This window comes from Drosophila miranda, assembly GCF_003369915.1.
Source record: "Drosophila miranda strain MSH22 chromosome Y unlocalized genomic scaffold, D.miranda_PacBio2.1 Contig_Y2_pilon, whole genome shotgun sequence".
Taxonomy (NCBI): Eukaryota; Metazoa; Arthropoda; class Insecta; order Diptera; family Drosophilidae; genus Drosophila; species Drosophila miranda.
This window is the reverse complement of record NW_022881614.1, coordinates 21,491,986-21,515,806: the sequence shown is the minus strand read 5'-3', so window position 1 is coordinate 21,515,806 and position 23,821 is coordinate 21,491,986. Positions and strand designations below refer to the sequence as shown.

General features: G+C 43.9%; 4 protein-coding genes and 1 pseudogene across 4 annotated transcripts; 2 read left to right on the top strand and 3 right to left on the bottom strand.

The window, feature by feature from the left end:
• The first annotated feature begins 15 nt into the window (after nucleotides 1-15).
• LOC117193305 lies at nucleotides 16-16,561 on the top strand. The gene is made up of 2 exons (XM_033398040.1): nucleotides 16-375; nucleotides 15,025-16,561. The coding sequence occupies exons 1-2, from the start codon at nucleotides 247-249 to the stop codon at nucleotides 16,480-16,482; spliced, it is 1,587 nt and encodes a 528-aa protein (XP_033253931.1). The 5' UTR covers nucleotides 16-246; the 3' UTR covers nucleotides 16,483-16,561.
• LOC117193303 lies at nucleotides 6,321-10,800 on the top strand (annotated as a pseudogene).
• LOC117193306 (MORN repeat-containing protein 3-like) lies at nucleotides 10,801-11,618 on the bottom strand. Its single transcript, XM_033398041.1, has 2 exons — nucleotides 11,029-11,618; nucleotides 10,801-10,960 (listed from the first exon to the last, which is right to left on the bottom strand). The coding sequence occupies exons 1-2, from the start codon at nucleotides 11,483-11,485 to the stop codon at nucleotides 10,815-10,817; spliced, it is 603 nt and encodes a 200-aa protein (XP_033253932.1). The 5' UTR covers nucleotides 11,486-11,618; the 3' UTR covers nucleotides 10,801-10,814.
• On the bottom strand, nucleotides 11,689-14,608 carry LOC117193312 (calcium release-activated calcium channel protein 1-like). Its single transcript, XM_033398046.1, has 2 exons — nucleotides 14,561-14,608; nucleotides 11,689-12,874 (listed from the first exon to the last, which is right to left on the bottom strand). The coding sequence occupies exons 1-2, from the start codon at nucleotides 14,591-14,593 to the stop codon at nucleotides 12,335-12,337; spliced, it is 573 nt and encodes a 190-aa protein (XP_033253937.1). The 5' UTR covers nucleotides 14,594-14,608; the 3' UTR covers nucleotides 11,689-12,334.
• A 4,870-nt stretch (nucleotides 16,562-21,431) lies between the features above and the next one.
• LOC117193870 (calcium release-activated calcium channel protein 1-like) lies at nucleotides 21,432-23,678 on the bottom strand. The gene is made up of 2 exons (XM_033398560.1): nucleotides 23,631-23,678; nucleotides 21,432-21,944 (listed from the first exon to the last, which is right to left on the bottom strand). Exons 1-2 carry the CDS (start codon nucleotides 23,661-23,663, stop codon nucleotides 21,432-21,434), a joined length of 546 nt encoding a protein of 181 aa, XP_033254451.1. The 5' UTR covers nucleotides 23,664-23,678.
• Between the last annotated feature and the right edge of the window lie 143 nt (nucleotides 23,679-23,821).

Genomic DNA, 23,821 nt, shown 5'->3' with positions numbered 1-23,821 from the left:
TGGTAAAAAAGTGACAATAATGTCTGCCGATAACACTTCCTTTTCATCAGCGAGCGAGACCGGTCGTGTTTTTTCTTAACAGTCTGAAAGGTGACTTTTTCCAAGCAACAAAGGCTTAATTAAAAGTGATTGTAAAAATTGGATCATTGTTTATTTCATACAAATCTTCATCAATATATAAATTATTCCTCTTTTCATTTCCCAAAGGAGAGGTAAGTCTTTGGCAATCTGGTTAAACCAGCAAGTATGGCGGACGCCGGTCACTCGGTGTCTGCCAAATTGAAACCCCCTGATCAGGTGGCAAAAAGCGGCAAAATTCAAACCCAAAAAACAATAGCAAAAAACTTCAGTGCTTTGTGTTCAGGTGTGAAAGAGGACATATTCGACAGCTTGACTAACGAAAAGTACCCAGCAAAAAAGATGCGCAAGGAACAAAAAAGCGACAACACCAATACAGACATAAATAACAAAATGCTGATAGACGATGACAGTAACAAAATGGTGGAGGCTTCTGACGGTGTGACCGTTCACAATTCTCACACAAATGCCATAAATGGTTTTACTGGAAATACTGAAATGACTAAAACACTGAATAAAAATACTAATCCGATTATAAACCCATCAAATGTAGGTATCGAAAGAGAAACAGTGTTGTATAGTGAGTGCCACATCGGTGATGCGGCTGTACTAGTATCGACTAAGAACAGTACCATCTTCGAAAACAAAAACACCAAAAATGGCTTATTCTTTTTTGAAAAAATAAGACACCTTAAAATCAAAGGAATTAAAGAAATCGTAGCTCTTGCGCCTACACTATACAAGATTTATTTTAAGGTTTTCAGCGAAGCAAATGATTTAGTTTTAAATGAGGAGTTAAAAAAAATGAATTTAGTGGTATTTATACCAAAAGACTATGTGGAATCCTATGGAGTAATTAAAGGGGTGCCCCTCGGTTTTTCTGAGAATGAAATTATGGATAATATTACTTCTAACATAAAAATTAGGTCAATTGAAAGATTAGCAAGAAGGCAGAAAATTACAACCGATGACAACAACGAAACATTCAAGCTCATACCATTAGAAACAGTCAAAATTGGTTTTGAGGGTTCAGACATCCCAGAAAAGGTATCTCTTTTTGGGATATGTGGGATGAAAGTAAGCATATATGTTCCCAGAGTAAGGCAATGTTATAATTGTGGCAGACTTGGTCACACTTCGACCAGATGCAAATCAGCTAGGAGGTGCTATAAATGCGGAGTCGAGGAGTGCAATGGTCTCAAATGTATCCTTTGCAATGGGAAAAATCACTCAGCTAGGGACAGACTGATGTGCCCAGTATGGGAAAAGGAGATGGACATTAACAAAATAATGACAATCAAAAAAATCGCGCGTAAGGAAGTGCTTAGCACTTACTCAATCCATCAAAATTTTTCGCTGTTAGATAATTATGAAAAAAACTATCCAAAACTAGATATAAATGAGGAAAATGTTCAAAACAAAAACGTTAAAGCAAATGAAGTTTTAAAAAAACACAGTTATGCGAGCAGGTTAGTGCAGAAACCTTTGGTTCCTGCACAAAAACCCCACTATCACTTAGAATCATATACCAGCGATTCTAGTAATCACGTACCATTTTTTGAAAACAAAGAACTAAAAGAAAACAAATTTACCATTCAACAGATGGTTGACATGTTGTCTCGTTTAGTCGACTCAAATGATGTGTCACATCCATCAAAAAAAGTGACCAGTACAAATGATTACAATATGGAACATAATGCAGACAGAAAAATGAACAAACAGAGAGAAACGAACCTTTTTAAAACATCTAAATAAATATGAAATTTTTACAACATAACATTCAATCTATTAAAGCCAATAAAAACGACCTAGTATTCTACTTAAACAATGAAAACTTCGACTTTGCCATTCTGGCTGAAGTTTTCTCTCACGATCTCCGTTTTAGGAAACTAGCCAACTTCAATATGTTAGAAAAACATAGAGAGGACGGTTATGGAGGAGTGGCGATTGCCTACAAAAAAGAATTAAGAGTTAAAAGACTGATATATGAGACAGAGCAAGATATAATTATAGCAAGAACCATCAACAACAAAGATAAATTTCTTATCACCTCAGTATATTTTGAACCTTTGTTGTCTCTTGCATCCTTCAAGCAAGCGATTAACAATTTCCTTGAATATTTAGATGCATTCGGAAAAGTCATAATTGCAGGAGATTTTAACGCAAGACATACCTTTTCTGGAGACAGAACCAACAGTGAAAAGGGAACTTTTCTCATGCAAGCTATGTCAAATGCTGGCTACAGTCTAGCAAATGACCACAGTCTCACATTCAGAAGACACATCGACTCAACATCAGGGTCTGTACTCGATTTAACTTTTACAAAGGGTATTCATATAGAGAATTGGAAATGCGAAAAGTTTTACCTAGGAGGCAGCCACCATCACCCAATAACCTTTGAAACAGCAGGATATCAACACAAACTCAAAACTTTCCTTGCCAAAAACAGGCTACTGAAAAAGCTAAGCCAGTTTGAGGCCGACAAAGATATGGATAATTTAGCGAAGAACATCCAACAGGAAATAAAAGCAGCTACTTATGAAATCAAAAACAAATGTCCAAAATTATGGTGGGACGAGAATTTAGCCAAACTATTCAGGGAGTTTGCAGAGTCGCAGAAGAAGGCAGCTTCAGAACCCTCCTTTCAAAATTATTGTTCTGCTGTTAACCTCAAGGTTAAATGGAAAAAATCTGTTAAAATTGCCAAAAGAACTAGCTATGCCAGGAAGTTAACAGAGTTAAATGTAAAATCGAACTCAAGAGAAGCCTGGAGATTCCTCAGAAATCTAAAAAACTGTCAAGAGAACACCCCAGAAATTTTCGACCCTGACAAAGCTGGGCCATACCTGGAATTCCTTAACGAACAAATAACCTCAGAAGCAAAGGATGTAGACGAAGAAATGTACTCAACCAAGAACAATGAAAATCCTTTCTTTTCCTTGGAAGAGTTAGAGGCTGTGTTAGTCAGAAACAGAAAAACGGCAGGAGGAATAGATCACATCACATACGAGATGCTGAGTGCTCTCAACACTAGTATAAAGACAGAACTTGTACATTTTTACAACCGTCGAGTGGCTATGTGCGATTTCCCAGTCGAATGGAGATCTATCAGAATTGTACCAATACCGAAAAAAACATGGATCTGACTGACTTAAAACATTTTCGACCCATATCCCTCATTTCGGTTCTAGCCAAGACAGTAAATGGCATGGTGAAAGCCAGGCTGGAAAAGCATATACAAGAAAACAAGAATATACCCTACAGATCTTATGCATACCAAAAAAAACAAGTCTGCAGCGATGTGCATAAATGATGTCATCAATGTGGTAGCGGCAAAGAAAAAGAACAAGGAACACGTTACTCTTGTGGTTGTTGACCTCAACAATGCCTACAATTGTGTCAACCTGAAATTCTTAAAAAGACTAATGGAAAATGAGTGTTTTCCTAAAACATACATTGACTGGATCATCAGTTTTATGCATAGCTCGCAAACGACGGTCAACACTTTTTCCCTTTGCGGTCTCGTCACTGACAAAACCGAAAAAGACCACGCAGAAGCGGTCTCTCACTGAGCAGAACACTTTTTGTCTCTTCGCTTGTGTTATGTGTTTCGGGTTTTCGGTTGAGCCCGACACACGATCGGGTCTCACAATAACAGCTTAGAGAGACACTTTGGTCAAGCGCTCGCAGCAAAAGTGTCTTTAGATGAGCAGAACCCAAAAAGTGTCTGAGTAAAGTGTTTTTAGTTTTTTATTCGTGTTTATGTTTATTTATTCATGTTTTTCGCATCTTATGGTTATGTTATTGTAATATTTATACTTATATGCGAATTTTCTGCAAACTGAAGAGACATGGATATGGATGTATGTATATATGTATGTATATATTTTGTATTAATACGAATTTAGCTTAACCACTAACAATGAGTTAATATTTTCCGCACTTAAAGAGCAACGTTTTTCATTCAAAATATAATGAAGTGCTGAAAAGGCTCTTTCGACCGATACCTGAGTGGCCGGTGTAGCCAGCACCACCTGTGCGAGCGAATTCAAGTGTGGTGATCTTAGCTTCATGTCGTTAAAAAGCTGCAATATATCGGCATTTAATGGTAAACGGCCATTGTTCATAGCAAAGTTCTTCACATCAGTAAAAATTTCGGAAAGTTGTTCAGGAACAGGCTCATTTTGGGTTTGGGACAGTGTCTGACACAATTCACGAAGGCAAGTGATCGTTGCCACAGCCACCACACGTACAAGCACGCATACATACGCAAAAGACACTTTTTTCGTTCGCTCGCGACAAGATGCTCAGTGAAAAACAGGAACAAAAGAGAAGTGAAAAAGTCGGTCTTTGCTTGAGCGAAGAGCGAGTTGAGCAAAAACAGATTTGATCGGGTCTTTTCAGTCCCTTTTCTCAATGTGTTCGTCAATGAGAGGTTTTTATCAGACACGCCGAAAGTGTCAACAGTTATTTGCGAGCTATGGTTTTATGTCTATGAGCCTACTGAAAATAGGGGAAGCTGTTCAGGTAGTTCAGGGAGGAATCCCACAGGGCTCTTGTCTGTCGCCCCTCCTTTTTAATGTATACACAAAAAGACTACATCAGATCTGTGATAGAAATACTCATATGATGCAATTTGCAGATGACTTCGTTATAATCTCTCCCAACAGAGAGTTTACTGTAGCGGTTGAAAACCTTAATAAAAAACTAAATGACTTTAACCTTCTATGTGGTGATCTCGGTTTTAGCTTCAATCCAAGCAAATCTGCAGCAATGAATGTAGGAAAAAGACAGGTCAGAGCGGTAAATATTTCTGTTAGAAATGTGCCTATACCAAATCGAAAAGATATCCGTTTCTTAGGCAGACTGATTAGCGCAAACATGTCAAATGTCAGTCATGTAAAAATGGTTAAAGAACAAACAAAAAAATGCAACAGACTCCTCCAGCTTGCGACTACTATCAAATCAGGTCTAAAACCTAAAACAAGTACCAACATCTTCAAAGCTTTTATTAGAACAAAACAAGAATATGCTATCACAAGTTTTTCAGACATGGGATCTGGAGCAAGTAAAGATATAGAAATAGCGCAAGCTAAATCACTCAGAAGGTGTGTTGGGGTGCCACCTGACACAAGCACACACGAAATTGTTTTCCTCGCTGGTGTAATGCCGCCTGTTTTCAGGAAGAAATGAATGAAGAATGAAGAATGAAGAAATAAAAACTATATTTTATGAGATTCTGAACAAGTACAGAAAGGACGACTGGAACATTCTATCAACAGATGCCTCAGTTACAGAAAGTACATGTGGCATAGGAATAGTAGAATGGCCTAGTGGAAATATCCACAAGTACAAAATAGAAAACAGATTATCCTCAGTAGGTGCCGAACTCGTAGGCCTTAAAAAGGCCTGCGAACTATGTCTTAAATATAATTACAAAAAGGCTTTGATTTTAAGTGATGGATTAGGAGCTATTAATTTAATTAAAAATAAGAATACAGACTCGTACCTAGTGAATGATATTCACAACATAATTAACCAATCAGACATTCAGAAACTTGACATTCTATGGGTCCCTGGTCACAAGGGTGTGGCCATCAACGAAAAGACTGACATAGCAGCAAAGGCTGCTACAAGTGAGGGGTTTACAATAAATATAAAATACAGCTACAAGGAGGCTCAAAGAGAAATTAGGAACTTTTTAGTATACAAATGGAATGAGGACTACAGGACGAAGTGTAGGACGAAGGGATCCAGCCTCATAGACATATTTCCAGACATACCCAGTAAACCCTGGCATTTTTCTCTTAAATGGAATGCTAAAAGCATCAAGACCATTAACAGACTTATGACGGAACACACATACGACAAAGTCTTCCTACACAGAATCAAAGCAATTGACTCAAATATCTGCGAAACGTGCAATGTAACTGAATATGCCGAACACCTGATCTTCGATTGCCAAAGATTTGCCGGGCTCAGAATATTAATAAAAAAAGAGCCGCTACATCTCAGAGAGCTGGCAATCTTCATCAAAACTGCTGACTTAAACTTTTGACCCCTTTTTTCTTCATCATGTTATAAAGTAATTTCAGTTTATTTTCTAAAACAGTTAAGTAATTTTCCTCTTTTTTTTTATATACCGACCTGTCAAACTCGCCAAACTACATCACCAGTATCTGATCAATGTGGCTACAGTGCTACGATCAAAATTCCGATCATCCTTGAGATGATTTAAAAAAAAAAAAAAAATAATAATAATAATGTCTGCCGATATAGTGAAACAGTTGAAAGGCACTCGATCCGATGTTGAGGCTGCGGCCACGACAATTAAGCTGAAATTCAAGGAATTCAGCAAGGGCATCGGGATAAACGACGCCTCCTTTCCGCTAAGATATGAGTTGAGCGTGTTGCGCCAGCTGTGTGTCGCCTTGAAGGACAATCTGCACCAGCATGACGATCTCTACTGCGACATTGCGGCCACCGTGGTACCACACGTGGAGCCCTACGAGGAGAAGCCGAGCCTGTGGGAAGCTCATCTAACGAGCCTGCGGTACATACATCGTGAGCTTTGTCAGGAGGTAAGTTGAAGAACCAAATGCTTGCTGGCTGGTATCCTAATTGTACGGGTGCTTCGCAGAAATCCCTGACGGAATGCCAGAAAATGTACGGCCTAGTCCGATCGCAGCCCTGCCGCCTGCAAGGGGAGGCTGACTACAAGTTTTATTTGGACATCCATCTGACGCACTTCAATGGCATTCACTTGCAAATGCAGAAGGAGACGTTGCCCATCGCCGCCACAGATCAACTATATTACGCCTTGGAGGCAATGGGTGTCCTCTTTGACACCATGCGCCAGCGTAAAGTGGCAAAGAATGCGGCTCTCCTGGTCCAGCTGAATGATGCCCTGTTCAGCAAGCGAGGCAAAGCCTTTCTGATGTACCTGAGCGCCCTTCCGCCCGAGAGCACGACGAAAATGTACGACCCGCTTCTCAAGCTCCTGAGCTGCAGCTGGGCCACACCCAGCTCTGAGCTGACTACTCAATTCACGGAGTATCTGGGCCTGGTTCTGGCACTGATGCAGATCGACATGTTTTCCATAGAAGCGCCGCTCGAACAACAACTGGCACTGAAGTTGCTGCGCATTTGTCGCGACCTGTACAAGGACGTCTCTCCGCAGAACTACTCCATCCAGCTCCTCTACTACTATGTCAAGCTGTTGTACGTGCGCGAGGCTACGGCGGACTTCAAGCGGACTTACATCGATCTGTGCAAGAAGTTCGTCTACTTCTTCGAGCACAAGGGCGCGACGCACGCCAAAGAGCAGTGGTTCATGGACCTGCTGGTGTTCTTCCAGCGCCTGCAGATGCTGCTTCATCAGAGCAGCAACAAGCCTCCCTTAGACATTTTTTGGCAGCAGCTCGAGGGCGACGACAGTCCCGAGGTATACACCGCCCACTTTCAACTGCTGCATGGCTGCCTTGGGCTGACGGTGAACGTAGTGAGGAGTCCGCTGGGGACCAGCTGCTCCAACGAGGCCTGTAAAAGCATTCGCAGGCATTGCCTTCTCTCCTTCGGGATGTGCGCCCTGGAAGCTTACGTTAACTGGCAGCCGACGACCGAACAGAAGTCGGACAAGGTACGTCTGCCACAGCTGGAAAACCTTTTACCTAATGAGCTTTCTCTTCAGGCACCCTATAAGCCGCTCTTGGGCATTCTTGGCTACACCTTGGACGTGGCCAAGAGCATGAAGTGCCTGGGGCCCTCCGCCATGGAGCTAGACAAGCTGGTGCGTCTACTGGCACTCGTGGCCGAAAAGGTAGCGTGTCCCGAACAAATGTCCCTTGTGCTGGCCTTCTTGGAGCCCTTGCAACATCTACGACCGCTCATCACCAGCCAGAAAATGCTTAGTGTGCTCCTGCGAATCTACAAAGCCAGTGTCCACTGCAAGAGCTCCGACATGGCCAACCGTCTGCAGTCCACTACCTTGCGGCCCAAACGAATCCCTCGCGGTTGCGTTCACAGCTCTTCGTCCACTACCACAATGCCAATAATACGGAGAAGTGCGTCTACGAGTGGCACGAGTCCAGTCCTATGCCCAACCCCCTAACCCCCGCCCAAAAGAAACAGCTATACGATGTGGATCTGTTGGCCGTGCTGCACTTCCAGAGTGCGCGGCCCGTACCCCTGCTGCAGTCGCTACTACGCTGCCGTCACAATGACTACCACCTGGTTCTCCTGGCACGCAAGATGCGCACCGACAGCGAGGTGGTGCGTCAGTGCGAGGAACTGCGCTCCCAGCTGCAAAGCACGGCCCTCAAGCAACCGCTCAGCCGCATGCAACAGCTGGCCATTGGCCATACCAGTATCAGTGTGCTGCTGGAGGCTTTGGAGGCACAGAAGACCAAGTTCTCGATCAAGGAGACGGCCGAGAACAGCCTGGAGGAGTTAATCGTCAAGAACAACTTGCTGGAGCTCAACATTAAGCGGGAGCATCGCCTGGTGGAGTTGGCTACATCGGCCATCGCTGGCTTCGCGGCCTTCTTCGAACGTGCAGACCAAGAGCCGCTCGGCTGCGACGATACACCAATCGACTGGGAAGCCCTGATCGACGATGCAGTTGCTGCAGCCATGGCTCTGTCCACCATGGGCTACATGGCGCAGGCCGATGAAGCCTGGCTGCTGATACTCAGGATTGGGCAAATGCTGGACGAGAGATTCACCTACCTGCGAGCCCTGACCCACTTCCTGGGACAAGACCACCTGAATTCTAACCAGCAGCTCCAACTCTCCGAGGAGGTGGATCGAGCGCAGGAGCTGCTCGACGATCTGTGGCCTCAGCTCCAAAACGGATGGTTCTTTAAGCGCCAACATACTATAGTGATGCTCTGCCTCTGCCACATGGCCAGCTACTACGCGCGGCAGGACTGTCTGTGCCACGCCCAGCTGCTGTTGCTGCAGGCCGAGGAGCTGCCCGCCCAGTTCGATGAGCGAGTTGGCAAGAGCGACATTGTGCAGATCACAATCCAGACAGTTCGTTTTCGATTGGACTACAGGCGGAAGACGCGGTGCAGCAGCCTGCCTAGGAGGCCGTGCCCTGCGACACTAGACACGCTGGTCGACAGCGTGCGCAACTACTGCACAGTGTCCAGCGTGGACCTGGGAGCCCTGCAGCTGCTGCTGGCTGACCTCGTGAGGGAGAGCACCGAGTATGCGGCCAATCGGCTGACCGCGCCGTTCGCCTTTTACGGCACCACGCTTAACCTGGTGCTGCAGTCGGGTATGGCCCTGCGGACCATTGAGGTGCTCATCTCGTGGCTCTGGATGAACCTGCAGAATGAGTACCTGGACCAGGCGCAGTCCAAGCTGCGCCTCCTGGACCATTTGCTCGCCATCAAGCCGCTTAGTCGAACGCTGGTGGAGCAGACATCGGCCAAATACATCCCCGCAATAGCCGCCAAGGAAGATCACAAGGCGAATGCCATGAGCGAGCTGACCAGCAACATGCTGCTCATGCAGCTCGTGGAGCCGATAAAGAAGCAGAACCAGCTGGACGTGGCCACACTCAAGTCTCTGCCCATGCACGAGCCAATTCCCACCAGCCATCAGCTGCAGCGCTATGTGAGCAAGCAAGGGATGCCGCCCCATCTACGGGACAGCATGCAGCTGCAATGTTTCTACTTTATCGTGGGATGTCTCCATGCCCGCTTAAACTTCTTGAAAAGGGAGACCGATCAGCTGGACGACTTCTACGTAGGGGCAGGCAATTGGCTGCAGGAGGATCCCGTACGCACCGCCACACTGGGCTCCATGCTCATCGTGCACGAACTCTACCACATCAACTATCTTCGCTTCAGAAAGAAGAACAAGGAGGCTCTCAGCTATGCGGAGGCAGCTCTCAAATCAGTGCCCCAAACGGCGGACATCAACTATAGCTTCAACCTCATGGTCCAGATAAAGACGGCCCGGTTGGAGCTGCATCTCGTTGGCAAAGCGAGGGCGAAGACCATTAGGCGAGCCCTCGCTTTTAACACTTCGCCAGAGGATAAACGCAGGAAAGGTGTTGTTGAGGGGACTACCAAGGCAAAATCATCTGCCAGAAAGACGCCCAGGTTCAAGATATACACGGAGCTGGAATTGCGACCACCCATCGGCTGCAGCAACAGCAGCAGCAGTAGCAGCAAGAGCGGCAATGAGAACACGCCACCATCGGATCATGTGGATCTGAATGCCTGCCAGACGATCGAGATAAGCGATGACGATGCTGCTTCGGTTTCAGCTTCGACTCCGGCTCCCTCTCAACTGAAACGATCCCAATCTGTGCCAGCCAAGGCCACAAAGACACGCTCCGCTAGAATTGGTAGCCAACTAAAAGTACCAGAGATCATCGAATTGGACGATACCATGGAAGAGACGCCTTCCACCTCATCGGCAGCCTCAGTGAAGCGGTATCCGACTAGTGATGCAAGGAGCACTCGTGCCCGCAACAGGCAACTCGAGGAAACGCCAGCGACCACGCGGGGACGACCACGTCGGAAGGTACCGGAGCCTGCACCCCAGCAGGAGACAGTCAGCCTTAGGCGGCGGCAAAGGAACTGATCAGAACTGACACTTGCATAGGCTTATAATAGTTTATAGTTAATATTTGTTTGTAGCTTGTCCTTATTCCATTTGATTGTGTATTTATAAACGTTATGGCAAGGAGATCGACCTTCCAGAGAATGTCTAAAATGTTCTTATTGCTTGAGCACGCGTATCAGCGAACTCTTGCAGATGTCCTGGACCCACCGACCAAACTGAATCCGATTCTGTCCGTGGTCGAAGAAGCCAGCGCCCGACTTGCAGCCCTCCTGGAACTCTCCCACATAGCGCTTTCCGTTTGCTGAACACAGACGAAACATATGGATCGACGAGGATTCTACTGAACTTTCATTTTGTTAGAGGACTCACCCGAGAAGAGGACGCCCCGTCCGTGCATGGCATCCTGGAGCCATTCCCCCACATAGACGCGTCTGTCCGCATACCAATGTATGCCGCGTCCTTGCCGCTTGTTCATCTGCCACTGACCAAAGTAGACGGATCCATCGTCGTAGTACTGTTTTCCCTCCCCGCTGCGCTTGTCATGGCGCCAATGACCCACATAGAGGCGATGCACCTGGCCATCAGGGGACTCCCGCCGCATGGATCCGTAGCCATGACGTTGGCCCCGCTGCCACTGGCCCTCGTACACCAATCCACGACGGCTCGATTTCACTCCATAGCCGTGGTGTTGGTTCCTCAGCCACTTGCCCTGATAGCGGCCATGTCCTCCGGCAGGATAGCGCAGGCTTCGAACACCATTGCCGCCACCAGCATGGCACGACATGTTGCAGACAACTGAGCCCCAGCCCCGCTTTGGGTTTGTCATCTGTGCTCTTCTTTCGTGTCCTGGGGTGCGTGCGGTGTCCCTTTTCTAATCAACCCCAACCATGTGTCCTGGCTCCGTTTGCCCCCATCCAAAAACTTTCGTTAGCTAGTCGCTCTTCCAGTCGCTCCTGGCACGCAAGCCTAACGACCTGATGGAGGTCAGGCGGGGGGAACGGCAATAGAAAATCGCTTGCTTCGGTTAAATATAGGTAGAAAAAATCGTTTAATCGTACGTGTATAAATTACAGCGCAATTTCGCTTACATATTCGCCTATCAATATCAAAATTTGGGCTAACACGATCTGGTTCGGTTCGAATTATTGGGTTCTTACACACTACGTGGGCGAGGGAAGACTGCGCTATGGATGAGGTCTGGGTCTGACATCGCGAGCGATGGCATACCACTAAAATACAATACAGATATTAGCGGACGCGCCAACTAGTTACAACAAATATACAAGCTAATATTGAGGAATATTTAGTCAACACAGTGGTTTAAACTTGAAAGTAGTATTCCTTTAGTTTGGGTCTTTCATCATTGCATGCGATGAGTACACAGGGGTTACGATGTGTAAAGGTCTTGAGCTTAAAGAAACATTGCTCGGGCACAATCCTTTAGAATATACGTACTCATACTGTTTTTGTATAATAAAAATCTACTGCCTTCTGCGTATCACAATTTGCATCAACTACAAATTTACAAAATATTCACTTATTTAGTCTGAGGATTGACGGCGAGGCCTCTGGCCCACTGCCGTAAGTGTCTTTTCTTTTCGTTTTCGTTAAGTTTTCAGAGAAGGATCGCCGAGATGGTTTATTGCTTCGTGGGATCCTCGCGCGATTGATACTGCTAAACGATGTCGCCGGCGGCACCGTAGTGGATGCCGTTATTGCGATTATGGTTGTTATGGTGCTCGAGGTGATCCTGTTCCATCTGCTCCTTGAGGATCTCCAGCTCCCGTATGCCGGAGACCGTCACCTCGTACTTGTGCGTCACCAGAGACCGATAGAAGTGTATGGCGAAAGCCAGGAAGATAATCATCACGGGTATCAGCACCACGCAGGCCGACCAGGCCGCCGGCGGGCTCAGATCATAGAACTTTACCCAGCACAGTATGGCTATCTCCAGCAGGAATAGGATCAACCCCAGCAGCGTCGAAAATGCCCACGCCGTCTCAATGTACCAGTGCAGGCGCTCGTGCGGCGACTCGTGCACCAGGGAGATGCTGTGCAGGTTGCACACTACCTCGATGTTCGGCAGGATGCAGGTGCTAATCATCAAAGCCAGCATATGCACGGCCACCAGCATAGTGGTGCAGATCGCAAACGCCACTAGCATTCCGGGCGGAACCTTTGTGTCGGGGTCCAGCTGCACCTCCACCATCGCCACCTGTGGGGGGACGCAAAAGAGCAGAGGTCGGGAGATTAGTGAGAGTCGTGGATGGGCTACGGGTTACTCTGCCAAGATCGCCGCTCTCAGGAGGCAATGCTCCTCCTATTATTAATCCAGCATTCCACACAACGGGCGTTGATTTTTGCGGACCCTTTTATCACAAGTCGGAAGTCAGAAGCAGGCCTCCTATCAAATGTTACATCGCTGTCTTCGTATGCTTTAGCACCAAAGCAACTCATTTGGAAGTCGTTCGGGATCTATCTACAGAATCCTTTCTGGCAGCATTAAGGCGTTTTATAAGTCTACGTCCCAAACCTCGAATCATCTGGTCAGACAACGCTACAAATTTTGTAGGAGCAAAAAATGAGCTTTTGGAGCTTCGGCAAATGTTCCTCAGCGATCCTCATACGTCGACTGTGTCACATCTCTGCGTTTCTAGTGGAATCGACTGGAAATTCATCCCCCCTCGCTCACCTCATTTTGGGGGTTTGTGGGAGGCGGCTGTTAAAGCAGCTAAATATCATTTTCATCGCATCGTCGGGACCTACATTTTTACTCTTGATGAAATTCAGACCTTGGCTTGTGAAATCTCTGCTTTGTTAAATTCCCGTCCGCTTTATGCAATTACAGAAAGTTCCGATGATCTAGATGTGCTCACGCCAAACCACTTTCTCAATGGAGCCCCGAAAGCTGCATTCGACGAGCCAGATGTGGCGCATCTCCGGGTCAACCTACTTAGTCGATGGCAGCGGCTGTGTCAAATGAAGCAGGCGTTTTGGAGAAAATGGAGCACGGCGTATCTTTCGATTCTTCAGGAGCGGAGCAAGTGGCGGTCATCGTCTCCAAACATCAAGCTAGGAGCGCTCGTCATGATCAAGGAGGAAACGCTGCCACCATTAAGGTGGCCGCTTGGCCGCATTGAGAGCGTCATCCCAGGAAAAGATGGAACCATCAGAGTAGCCGTCATCCGCACTCAAAAGGGCCTTTTCAAGAGGGCCGTTGGAAAAATAGCGGTTCTGCCCCTTCAGGATGGATCTGTTGAAAGCCTTTGCCTTCCAACGGGGGGTGAATGTTCGGAGCAGAACCCAGCCGATTAGCTGCTTGCCAAATAGCACCTAATTCTTGGCCCTCAGCCGCTTATTTTGTTTGTTACTTATGTCTATGTCACTCATTTGTTTGTTAAAGCTCTGCGCTTGCTTGCCCTGCTAAACGCTCTCTGCCAGCTCGCTCTTCGCTATCTCCGCTTTGCGTTTGCCTACCGACGTCGGCCGAGCGAAGCTGCGCCTTGCGATCGGAGCCGCAATGTAAAGGGCAGGCAAGCCACACATGCAATTTGGATGTCACGCATTAAAGAACATATCGTAATTTTATTTCTGCGCCGAGTTTTATTTAATTCGAAATAATTAGTCGGCCGATTGGGGATAAAAAACATTATCTCCACAGCTTCTATGGGGCTTATATGAAAACAGGGCGAACATTTGGTAGAGAAGTTAGTGGAAATTGTTTAAACTTATTTTACAATCAATTCCAATAAAAGGAATATTTAAAATTGTGTGGTGTTGTAGAAAATTGATTTATCAATCGGATAAAATTACGTTTTCAGAGCTGAGGGCCGTAGCTAGTAATATTAAACCAAATATTAAAATACGAGGAAATGTACAATAGAATCGTCAGTAGACTTACGGTATTTTTTGGTATATTTCTGAGGGCTGCCATAGATTTTATCCATAAGACCGCGATAGATCAGGTCACACTGAAACACACTCAAACGAAGCGAAGCGCTGGTAAAAAAGTGACAATAATGTCTGCCGATAACACTTCCTTTTCATCAGCGAGCGAGACCGGTCGTGTTTTTTCTTAACAGTCTGAAAGGTGACTTTTTCCAAGCAACAAAGGCTTAATTAAAAGTGATTGTAAAAATTGGATCATTGTTTATTTCATACAAATCTTCATCAATATATAAATTATTCCTCTTTTCATTTCCCAAAGGAGAGGTAAGTCTTTGGCAATCTGGTTAAACCAGCAAGTATGGCGGACGCCGGTCACTCGGTGTCTGCCAAATTGAAACCCCCTGATCAGGTGGCAAAAAGCGGTGGCAAAAAACAATAGCAAAAAACCTCAGTGCTTTGTGTTCAGGTGTGAAAGAGGACATATTCGACAGCTTGACTAACGAAAAGTACCCAGCAAAAAAGATGCGCAAGGAACAAAAAAGCGACAACACCAATACAGACATAAATAACAAAATGCTGATAGACGATGACAGTAACAAAATGGTGGAGGCTTCTGACGGTGTGACCGTTCACAATTCTCACACAAATGCCATAAATGGTTTTACTGGAAATACTGAAATGACTAAAACACTGAATAAAAATACTAATCCGATTATAAACCCATCAAATGTAGGTATCGAAAGAGAAACAGTGTTGTATAGTGAGTGCCACATCGGGGATGCGGCTGTACTAGTATCGACTAAGAACAGTACCATCTTCGAAAACAAAAACACCAAAAATGGCTTATTCTTTTTTGAAAAAATAAGACACCTTAAAATCAAAGGAATTAAAGAAATCGTAGCTCTTGCGCCTACACTATACAAGATTTATTTTAAGGTTTTCAGCGAAGCAAATGATTTAGTTTTAAATGAGGAGTTAAAAAAAATGAATTTAGTGGTATTTATACCAAAAGACTATGTGGAATCCTATAGAGTAATTAAAGGGGTGCCCCTCGGTTTTTCTGAGAATGAAATTATGGATAATATTACTTCTAACATAAAAATTAGGTCAATTGAAAGATTAGCAAGAAGGCAGAAAATTACAACCGATGACAACAACGAAACATTCAAGCTCATACCATTAGAAACAGTCAAAATTGGTTTTGAGGGTTCAGACATCCCAGAAAAGGTATCTCTTTTTGGGATATGTGGGATGAAAGTAAGCATATATGTTCCCAGAGTAAGGCAATGTTATAATTGTGGCAGACTTGGTCACACTTCGACCAGATGCAAATCAGCTAGGAGGTGCTATAAATGCGGAGTCGAGGAGTGCAATGGTCTCAAATGTATCCTTTGCAATGGGAAAAATCACTCAGCTAGGGACAGACTGATGTGCCCAGTATGGGAAAAGGAGATGGACATTAACAAAATAATGACAATCAAAAAAATCGCGCGTAAGGAAGTGCTTAGCACTTACTCAATCCATCAAAATTTTTCGCTGTTAGATAATTATGAAAAAAACTATCCAAAACTAGATATAAATGAGGAAAATGTTCAAAACAAAAACGTTAAAGCAAATGAAGTTTTAAAAAAACACAGTTATGCGAGCAGGTTAGTGCAGAGACGTTTGGTTCCTGCACAAAAACCCCACTATCACTTAGAATCATATACCAGCGATTCTAGTAATCACGTACCATTTTTTGAAAACAAAGAACTAAAAGAAAACAAATTTACCATTCAACAGATGGTTGACATGTTGTCTCGTTTAGTCGACTCAAATGATGTGTCACATCCATCAAAAAAAGTGACCAGTACAAATGATTACAATATGGAACATAATGCAGACAGAAAAATGAACAAACAGAGAGAAACGAACCTTTTTAAAACATCTAAATAAATATGAAATTTTTACAACATAACATTCAATCTATTAAAGCCAATAAAAACGACCTAGTATTCTACTTAAACAATGAAAACTTCGACTTTGCCATTCTGGCTGAAGTTTTCTCTCACGATCTCCGTTTTAGGAAACTAGCCAACTTCAATATGTTAGAAAAACATAGAGAGGACGGTTATGGAGGAGTGGCGATTGCCTACAAAAAAGAATTAAGAGTTAAAAGACTGATATATGAGACAGAGCAAGATATAATTATAGCAAGAACCATCAACAACAAAGATAAATTTCTTATCACCTCAGTATATTTTGAACCTTTGTTGTCTCTTGCATCCTTCAAGCAAGCGATTAACAATTTCCTTGAATATTTAGATGCATTCGGAAAAGTCATAATTGCAGGAGATTTTAACGCAAGACATACCTTTTCTGGAGACAGAACCAACAGTGAAAAGGGAACTTTTCTCATGCAAGCTATGTCAAATGCTGGCTACAGTCTAGCAAATGACCACAGTCTCACATTCAGAAGACACATCGACTCAACATCAGGGTCTGTACTCGATTTAACTTTTACAAAGGGTATTCATATAGAGAATTGGAAATGCGAAAAGTTTTACCTAGGAGGCAGCCACCATCACCCAATAACCTTTGAAACAGCAGGATATCAACACAAACTCAAAACTTTCCTTGCCAAAAACAGGCTACTGAAAAAGCTAAGCCAGTTTGAGGCCGACAAAGATATGGATAATTTAGCGAAGAACATCCAACAGGAAATAAAAGCAGCTACTTATGAAATCAAAAACAAATGTCCAAAATTATGGTGGGACGAGAATTTAGCCAAACTATTCAGGGAGTTTGCAGAGTCGCAGAAGAAGGCAGCTTCAGAACCCTCCTTTCAAAATTATTGTTCTGCTGTTAACCTCAAGGTTAAATGGAAAAAATCTGTTAAAATTGCCAAAAGAACTAGCTATGCCAGGAAGTTAACAGAGTTAAATGTAAAATCGAACTCAAGAGAAGCCTGGAGATTCCTCAGAAATCTAAAAAACTGTCAAGAGAACACCCCAGAAATTTTCGACCCTGACAAAGCTGGGCCATACCTGGAATTCCTTAACGAACAAATAACCTCAGAAGCAAAGGATGTAGACGAAGAAATGTACTCAACCAAGAACAATGAAAATCCTTTCTTTTCCTTGAAAGAGTTAGAGGCTGTGTTAGTCAGAAACAGAAAAACGGCAGGAGGAATAGATCACATCACATACGAGATGCTGAGTGCTCTCAACACTAGTATAAAGACAGAACTTGTACATTTTTACAACCGTCGAGTGGCTATGTGCGATTTCCCAGTCGAATGGAGATCTATCAGAATTGTACCAATACCGAAAAAAACATGGATCTGACTGACTTAAAACATTTTCGACCCATATCCCTCATTTCGGTTCTAGCCAAGACAGTAAATGGCATGGTGAAAGCCAGGCTGGAAAAGCATATACAAGAAAACAAGAATATACCCTACAGATCTTATGCATACCAAAAAAAACAAGTCTGCAGCGATGTGCATAAATGATGTCATCAATGTGGTAGCGGCAAAGAAAAAGAACAAGGAACACGTTACTCTTGTGGTTGTTGACCTCAACAATGCCTACAATTGTGTCAACCTGAAATTCTTAAAAAGACTAATGGAAAATGAGTGTTTTCCTAAAACATACATTGACTGGATCATCAGTTTTATGCATAGCTCGCAAACGACGGTCAACACTTTTTCCCTTTGCGGTCTCGTCACTGACAAAACCGAAAAAGACCACGCAGAAGCGGTCTCTCACTGAGCAGAACACTTTTTGTCTCTTCGCTTGTGTTATGTGTTTCGGGTTTTCGGTTGAGCCCGACACACGATCGGGTCTCACAATAACAGCTTAGAGAGACACTTTGGTCAAGCGCTCGCAGCAAAAGTGTCTTTAGATGAGCAGAACCCAAAAAGTGTCTGAGTAAAGTGTTTTTAGTTTTTTATTCGTGTTTATGTTTATTTATTCATGTTTTTCGCATCTTATGGTTATGTTATTGTAATATTTATACTTATATGCGAATTTTCTGCAAACTGAAGAGACATGGATATGGATGTATGTATATATGTATGTATATATTTTGTATTAATACGAATTTAGCTTAACCACTAACAATGAGTTAATATTTTCCGCACTTAAAGAGCAACGTTTTTCATTCAAAATATAATGAAGTGCTGAAAAGGCTCTTTCGACCGATACCTGAGTGGCCGGTGTAGCCAGCACCACCTGTGCGAGCGAATTCAAGTGTGGTGATCTTAGCTTCATGTCGTTAAAAAGCTGCAATATATCGGCATTTAATGGTAAACGGCCATTGTTCATAGCAAAGTTCTTCACATCAGTAAAAATTTCGGAAAGTTGTTCAGGAACAGGCTCATTTTGCGTTTGGGACAGTGTCTGACACAATTCACGAAGGCAAGTGATCGTTGCCACAGCCACCACACGTACAAGCACGCATACATACGCAAAAGACACTTTTTTCGTTCGCTCGCGACAAGATGCTCAGTGAAAAACAGGAACAAAAGAGAAGGGAAAAAGTCGGTCTTTGCTTGAGCGAAGAGCGAGTTGAGCAAAAACAGATTTGATCGGGTCTTTTCAGTCCCTTTTCTCAATGTGTTCGTCAATGAGAGGTTGTTAGCAGACACGCCGAAAGTGTAAACAGTTATTTGCGAGCTATGGTTTTATGTCTATGAGCCTACTGAAAATAGGGGAAGCTGTTCAGGTAGTTCAGGGAGGAATCCCACAGGGCTCTTGTCTGTCGCCCCTCCTTTTTAATGTATACACAAAAAGACTACATCAGATCTGTGATAGAAATACTCATATGATGCAATTTGCAGATGACTTCGTTATAATCTCTCCCAACAGAGAGTTTACTGTAGCGGTTGAAAACCTTAATAAAAAACTAAATGACTTTAACCTTCTATGTGGTGATCTCGGTTTTAGCTTCAATCCAAGCAAATCTGCAGCAATGAATGTAGGAAAAAGACAGGTCAGAGCGGTAAATATTTCTGTTAGAAATTTGCCTATACCAAATCGAAAAGATATCCGTTTCTTAGGCAGACTGATTAGCGCAAACATGTCAAATGTCAGTCATGTAAAAATGGTTAAAGAACAAACAAAAAAAATGCAACAGACTCCTCTAGCTTGCGACTACTATCAAATCAGGTCTAAAACCTAAAACAAGTACCAACATCTTCAAAGCTTTTATTAGAACAAAACAAGAATATGCTATCACAAGTTTTTCAGACATGGGATCTGGAGCAAGTAAAGATATAGAAATAGCGCAAGCTAAATCACTCAGAAGGTGTGTTGGGGTGCCACCTGACACAAGCAAACACGAAATTTTTGTCCTCGCTGGTGTAATGCCACCTGTTTTCAGGAAGAAATGAATGAAGAATGAAGAATGAAGAAATAAAAACTATATTTTATGAGATTCTGAACAAGTACAGAAAGGACGACTGGAACATTCTATCAACAGATGCCTCAGTTACAGAAAGTACATGTGGCATAGGAATAGTAGAATGGCCTAGTGGAAATATCCACAAGTACAAAATAGAAAACAGATTATCCTCAGTAGGTGCCGAACTCGTAGGCCTTAAAAAGGCCTGCGAACTATGTCTTAAATATAATTACAAAAAGGCTTTGATTTTAAGTGATGGATTAGGAGCTATTAATTTAATTAAAAATAAGAATACAGACTCGTACCTAGTGAATGATATTCACAACATAATTAACCAATCAGACATTCAGAAACTTGACATTCTATGGGTCCCTGGTCACAAGGGTGTGGCCATCAACGAAAAGACTGACATAGCAGCAAAGGCTGCTACAAGTGAGGGGTTTACAATAAATATAAAATACAGCTACAAGGAGGCTCAAAGAGAAATTAGGAACTTTTTAGTATACAAATGGAATGAGGACTACAGGACGAAGTGTAGGACGAAGGGATCCAGCCTCATAGACATATTTCCAGACATACCCAGTAAACCCTGGCATTTTTCTCTTAAATGGAATGCTAAAAGCATCAAGACCATTAACAGACTTATGACGGAACACACATACGACAAAGTCTTCCTACACAGATTTAAAGCAATTGACTCAAATATCTGCGAAACGTGCAATGTAACTGAATATGCCGAACACCTGATCTTCGATTGCCAAAGATTTGCCGGGCTCAGAATATTAATAAAAAAAGAGCCGCTACATCTCAGAGAACTGGCAATCTTCATCAAAACTGCTGACTTAAACTTTTGACCCCTTTTTTCTTCATCATGTTATAAAGTAATTTCAGTTTATTTTCTAAAACAGTTAAGTAATTTTCCTCTTTTTTTTTATATACCGACCTGTCAAACTCGCCAAACTACATCACCAGTATCTGATCAATGTGGCTACAGTGCTACGATCAAAATTCCGATCATCCTTGAGATGATTTAAAAAAAAAAAAATAATAATAATAATAATGTCTGCCGATATAGTGAAACAGTTGAAAGGCACTCGATCCGATGTTGAGGCTGCGGCCACGACAATTAGTCAACACAGTGGTTTAAACTTGAAAGTAGTATTCCTTTAGCTTGGGTCTTTCATCATTGCATGCGATGAGTACACAGGGGTTACGATGTGTAAAGGTCTTGAGCTTAAAGAAACATTGCTCGGGGCACAATCCTTTAGAATATACGTACTCATACTGTTTTTGTATAATAAAAATCTACTGCCTTCTGCGTATCACAATTTGCATCAACTACAAATTTACAAAATATTCACTTATTTAGTCTGAGGATTGACGGCGAGGCCTCTGGCCCACTGCCGTAAGTGTCTTTTCTTTTCGTTTTCGTTAAGTTTTCAGAGAAGGATCGCCGAGATGGTTTATTGCTTCGTGGGATCCTCGCGCGATTGATACTGCTAAACGATGTCGCCGGCGGCATGGTTGTTATGGTGCTCGAGGTGATCCTGTTCCATCTGCTCCTTGAGGATCTCCAGCTCCCGTATGCCGGAGACCGTCACCTCGTACATGTGCGTCACCAGAGACCGATAGAAGTGTATGGCGAAAGCCAGGAAGATAATCATCACGGGTATCAGCACCACGCAGGCCGACCAGGCCGCCGGCGGGCTCAGATCATAGAACTTTACCCAGCACAGTATGGCTATCTCCAGCAGGAATAGGATCAACCCCAGCAGCGTCGAAAATGCCCACGCCGTCTCAATGTACCAGTGCAGGCGCTCGTGCGGCGACTCGTGCACCAGGGAGATGCTGTGCAGGTTGCACACTACCTCGATGTTCGGCAGGATGCAGGTGCTAATCATCAAAGCCAGCATATGCACGGCCACCAGCATAGTGGTGCAGATCGCAAACGCCACTAGCATTCCGGGCGGAACCTTTGTGTCGGGGTCCAGCTGCACCTCCACCATCGCCACCTGTGGGGGACGCAAAAGAGCAGAGGTCGGGAGATTAGTGAGAGTCGTGGATGGGCTACGGGTTACTCTGCCAAGATCGCCGCTCTCAGGAGGCAATGCTCCTCCTATTATTAATCCAGCATTCCACACAACGGGCGTTGATTTTTGCGGACCCTTTTATCACAAGTCGGAAGTCAGAAGCAGGCCTCCTATCAAATGTTACATCGCTGTCTTCGTATGCTTTAGCACCAAAGCAACTCATTTGGAAGTCGTTCGGGATCTATCTACAGAATCCTTTCTGGCAGCATTAAGGCGTTTTATAAGTCTACGTCCCAAACCTCGAATCATCTGGTCAGACAACGCTACAAATTTTGTAGGAGCAAAAAATGAGCTTTTGGAGCTTCGGCAAATGTTCCTCAGCGATCCTCATACGTCGACTGTGTCACATCTCTGCGTTTCTAGTGGAATCGACTGGAAATTCATCCCCCCTCGCTCACCTCATTTTGGGGGTTTGTGGGAGGCGGCTGTTAAAGCAGCTAAATATCATTTTCATCGCATCGTCGGGACCTACATTTTTACTCTTGATGAAATTCAGACCTTGGCTTGTGAAATCTCTGCTTTGTTAAATTCCCGTCCGCTTTATGCAATTACAGAAAGTTCCGATGATCTAGATGTGCTCACGCCAAACCACTTTCTCAATGGAGCCCCGAAAGCTGCATTCGACGAGCCAGATGTGGCGCATCTCCGGGTCAACCTACTTAGTCGATGGCAGCGGCTGTGTCAAATGAAACAGGCGATTTGGAGAAAATGGAGCACGGCGTATCTTTCGATTCTTCAAGAGCGGAACAAGTGGCGGTCATCGTCTCCAAACATCAAGCTAGGAGCGCTCGTCATGATCAAGGAGGAAACGCTGCCACCATTAAGGTGGCCGCTTGGCCGCATTGAGAGCGTCATCCCAGGAAAAGATGGAACCATCAGAGTAGCCGTCATCCGCACTCAAAAGGGCCTTTTCAAGAGGGCCGTTGGAAAAATAGCGGTTCTGCCTCTTCAGGATGGATCTGTTGAAAGCGTTTGCCTTCCAACGGGGGGGTGAATGTTCGGAGCAGAACCCAGCCGATTAGGTGCTTGCCAAATAGCACCTAATTCTTGGCCCTCAGCCGCTTATTTTGTTTGTTACTTATGTCTATGTCACTCATTTGTTTGTTAAAGCTCTGCGCTTGCTTGCCCTGCTAAACGCTCTCTGCCAGCTCGCTCTTCGCTATCTCCGCTTTGCGTTTGCCTACCGACGTCGGCCGAGCGAAGCTGCGCCTTGCGATCGGAGCCGCAATGTAAAGGGCAGGCAAGCCACACATGCAATTTGGATGTCACGCATTAAAGAACATATCGTAATTTTATTTCTGCGCCGAGTTTTATTTAATTCGAAATAATTAGTCGGCCGATTGGGGATAAAAAACATTATCTCCACAGCTTCTATGGGGCTTATATGAAAACAGGGCGAACATTTGGTGGAGAAGTTAGTGGAAATTGTTTAAACTTATTTTACAATCAATTCCAATAAAAGGAATATTTAAAATTGTGTGGTGTTGTAGAAAATTGATTTATCAATCGGATAAAATTACGTTTTCAGAGCTGAGGGCCGTAGCTAGTAATATTAAACCAAATATTAAAATACGAGGAAATGTACAATAGAATCGTCAGTAGACTTACGGTATTTTTTGGTATATTTCTGAGGGCTGCCATAGATTTTATCCATAAGACCGCGATAGATCAGGTCACACTGAAACACACTCAAACGAAGCGAAGCGCTGGTAAAAAAGTGACAATAATGTCTGCCGATAACACTTCCTTTTCATCAGCGAGCGAGACCGGTCGTGTTTTTTCTTAACAGTCTGAAAGGT

Excerpts from the sequence above, each read along its gene's own strand:
- LOC117193305 (XM_033398040.1), top strand. The coding sequence starts at position 247 with ATGGCGGACGCCGGTCACTCGGTGTCTGCCAAATTGAAACCCCCTGAT. Across the intron at positions 376-15,024 it reads TGTGTTCAGGTGTGAAAGAG|GACATATTCGACAGCTTGAC; the intron begins GACATATTCGAC and ends GGTGTGAAAGAG.
- LOC117193306 (XM_033398041.1), bottom strand. The coding sequence starts at position 11,485 with ATGACAAACCCAAAGCGGGGCTGGGGCTCAGTTGTCTGCAACATGTCG. Across the intron at positions 10,961-11,028 it reads ACGGGGCGTCCTCTTCTCGG|CAAACGGAAAGCGCTATGTG; the intron begins GTGAGTCCTCTA and ends GTCTGTGTTCAG.
- LOC117193312 (XM_033398046.1), bottom strand. The coding sequence starts at position 14,593 with ATGGCAGCCCTCAGAAATATACCAAAAAATACC. Across the intron at positions 12,875-14,560 it reads GAAATATACCAAAAAATACC|GTGGCGATGGTGGAGGTGCA; the intron begins GTAAGTCTACTG and ends GTCCCCCCACAG.
- LOC117193870 (XM_033398560.1), bottom strand. The coding sequence starts at position 23,663 with ATGGCAGCCCTCAGAAATATACCAAAAAATACC. Across the intron at positions 21,945-23,630 it reads GAAATATACCAAAAAATACC|GTGGCGATGGTGGAGGTGCA; the intron begins GTAAGTCTACTG and ends CGTCCCCCACAG.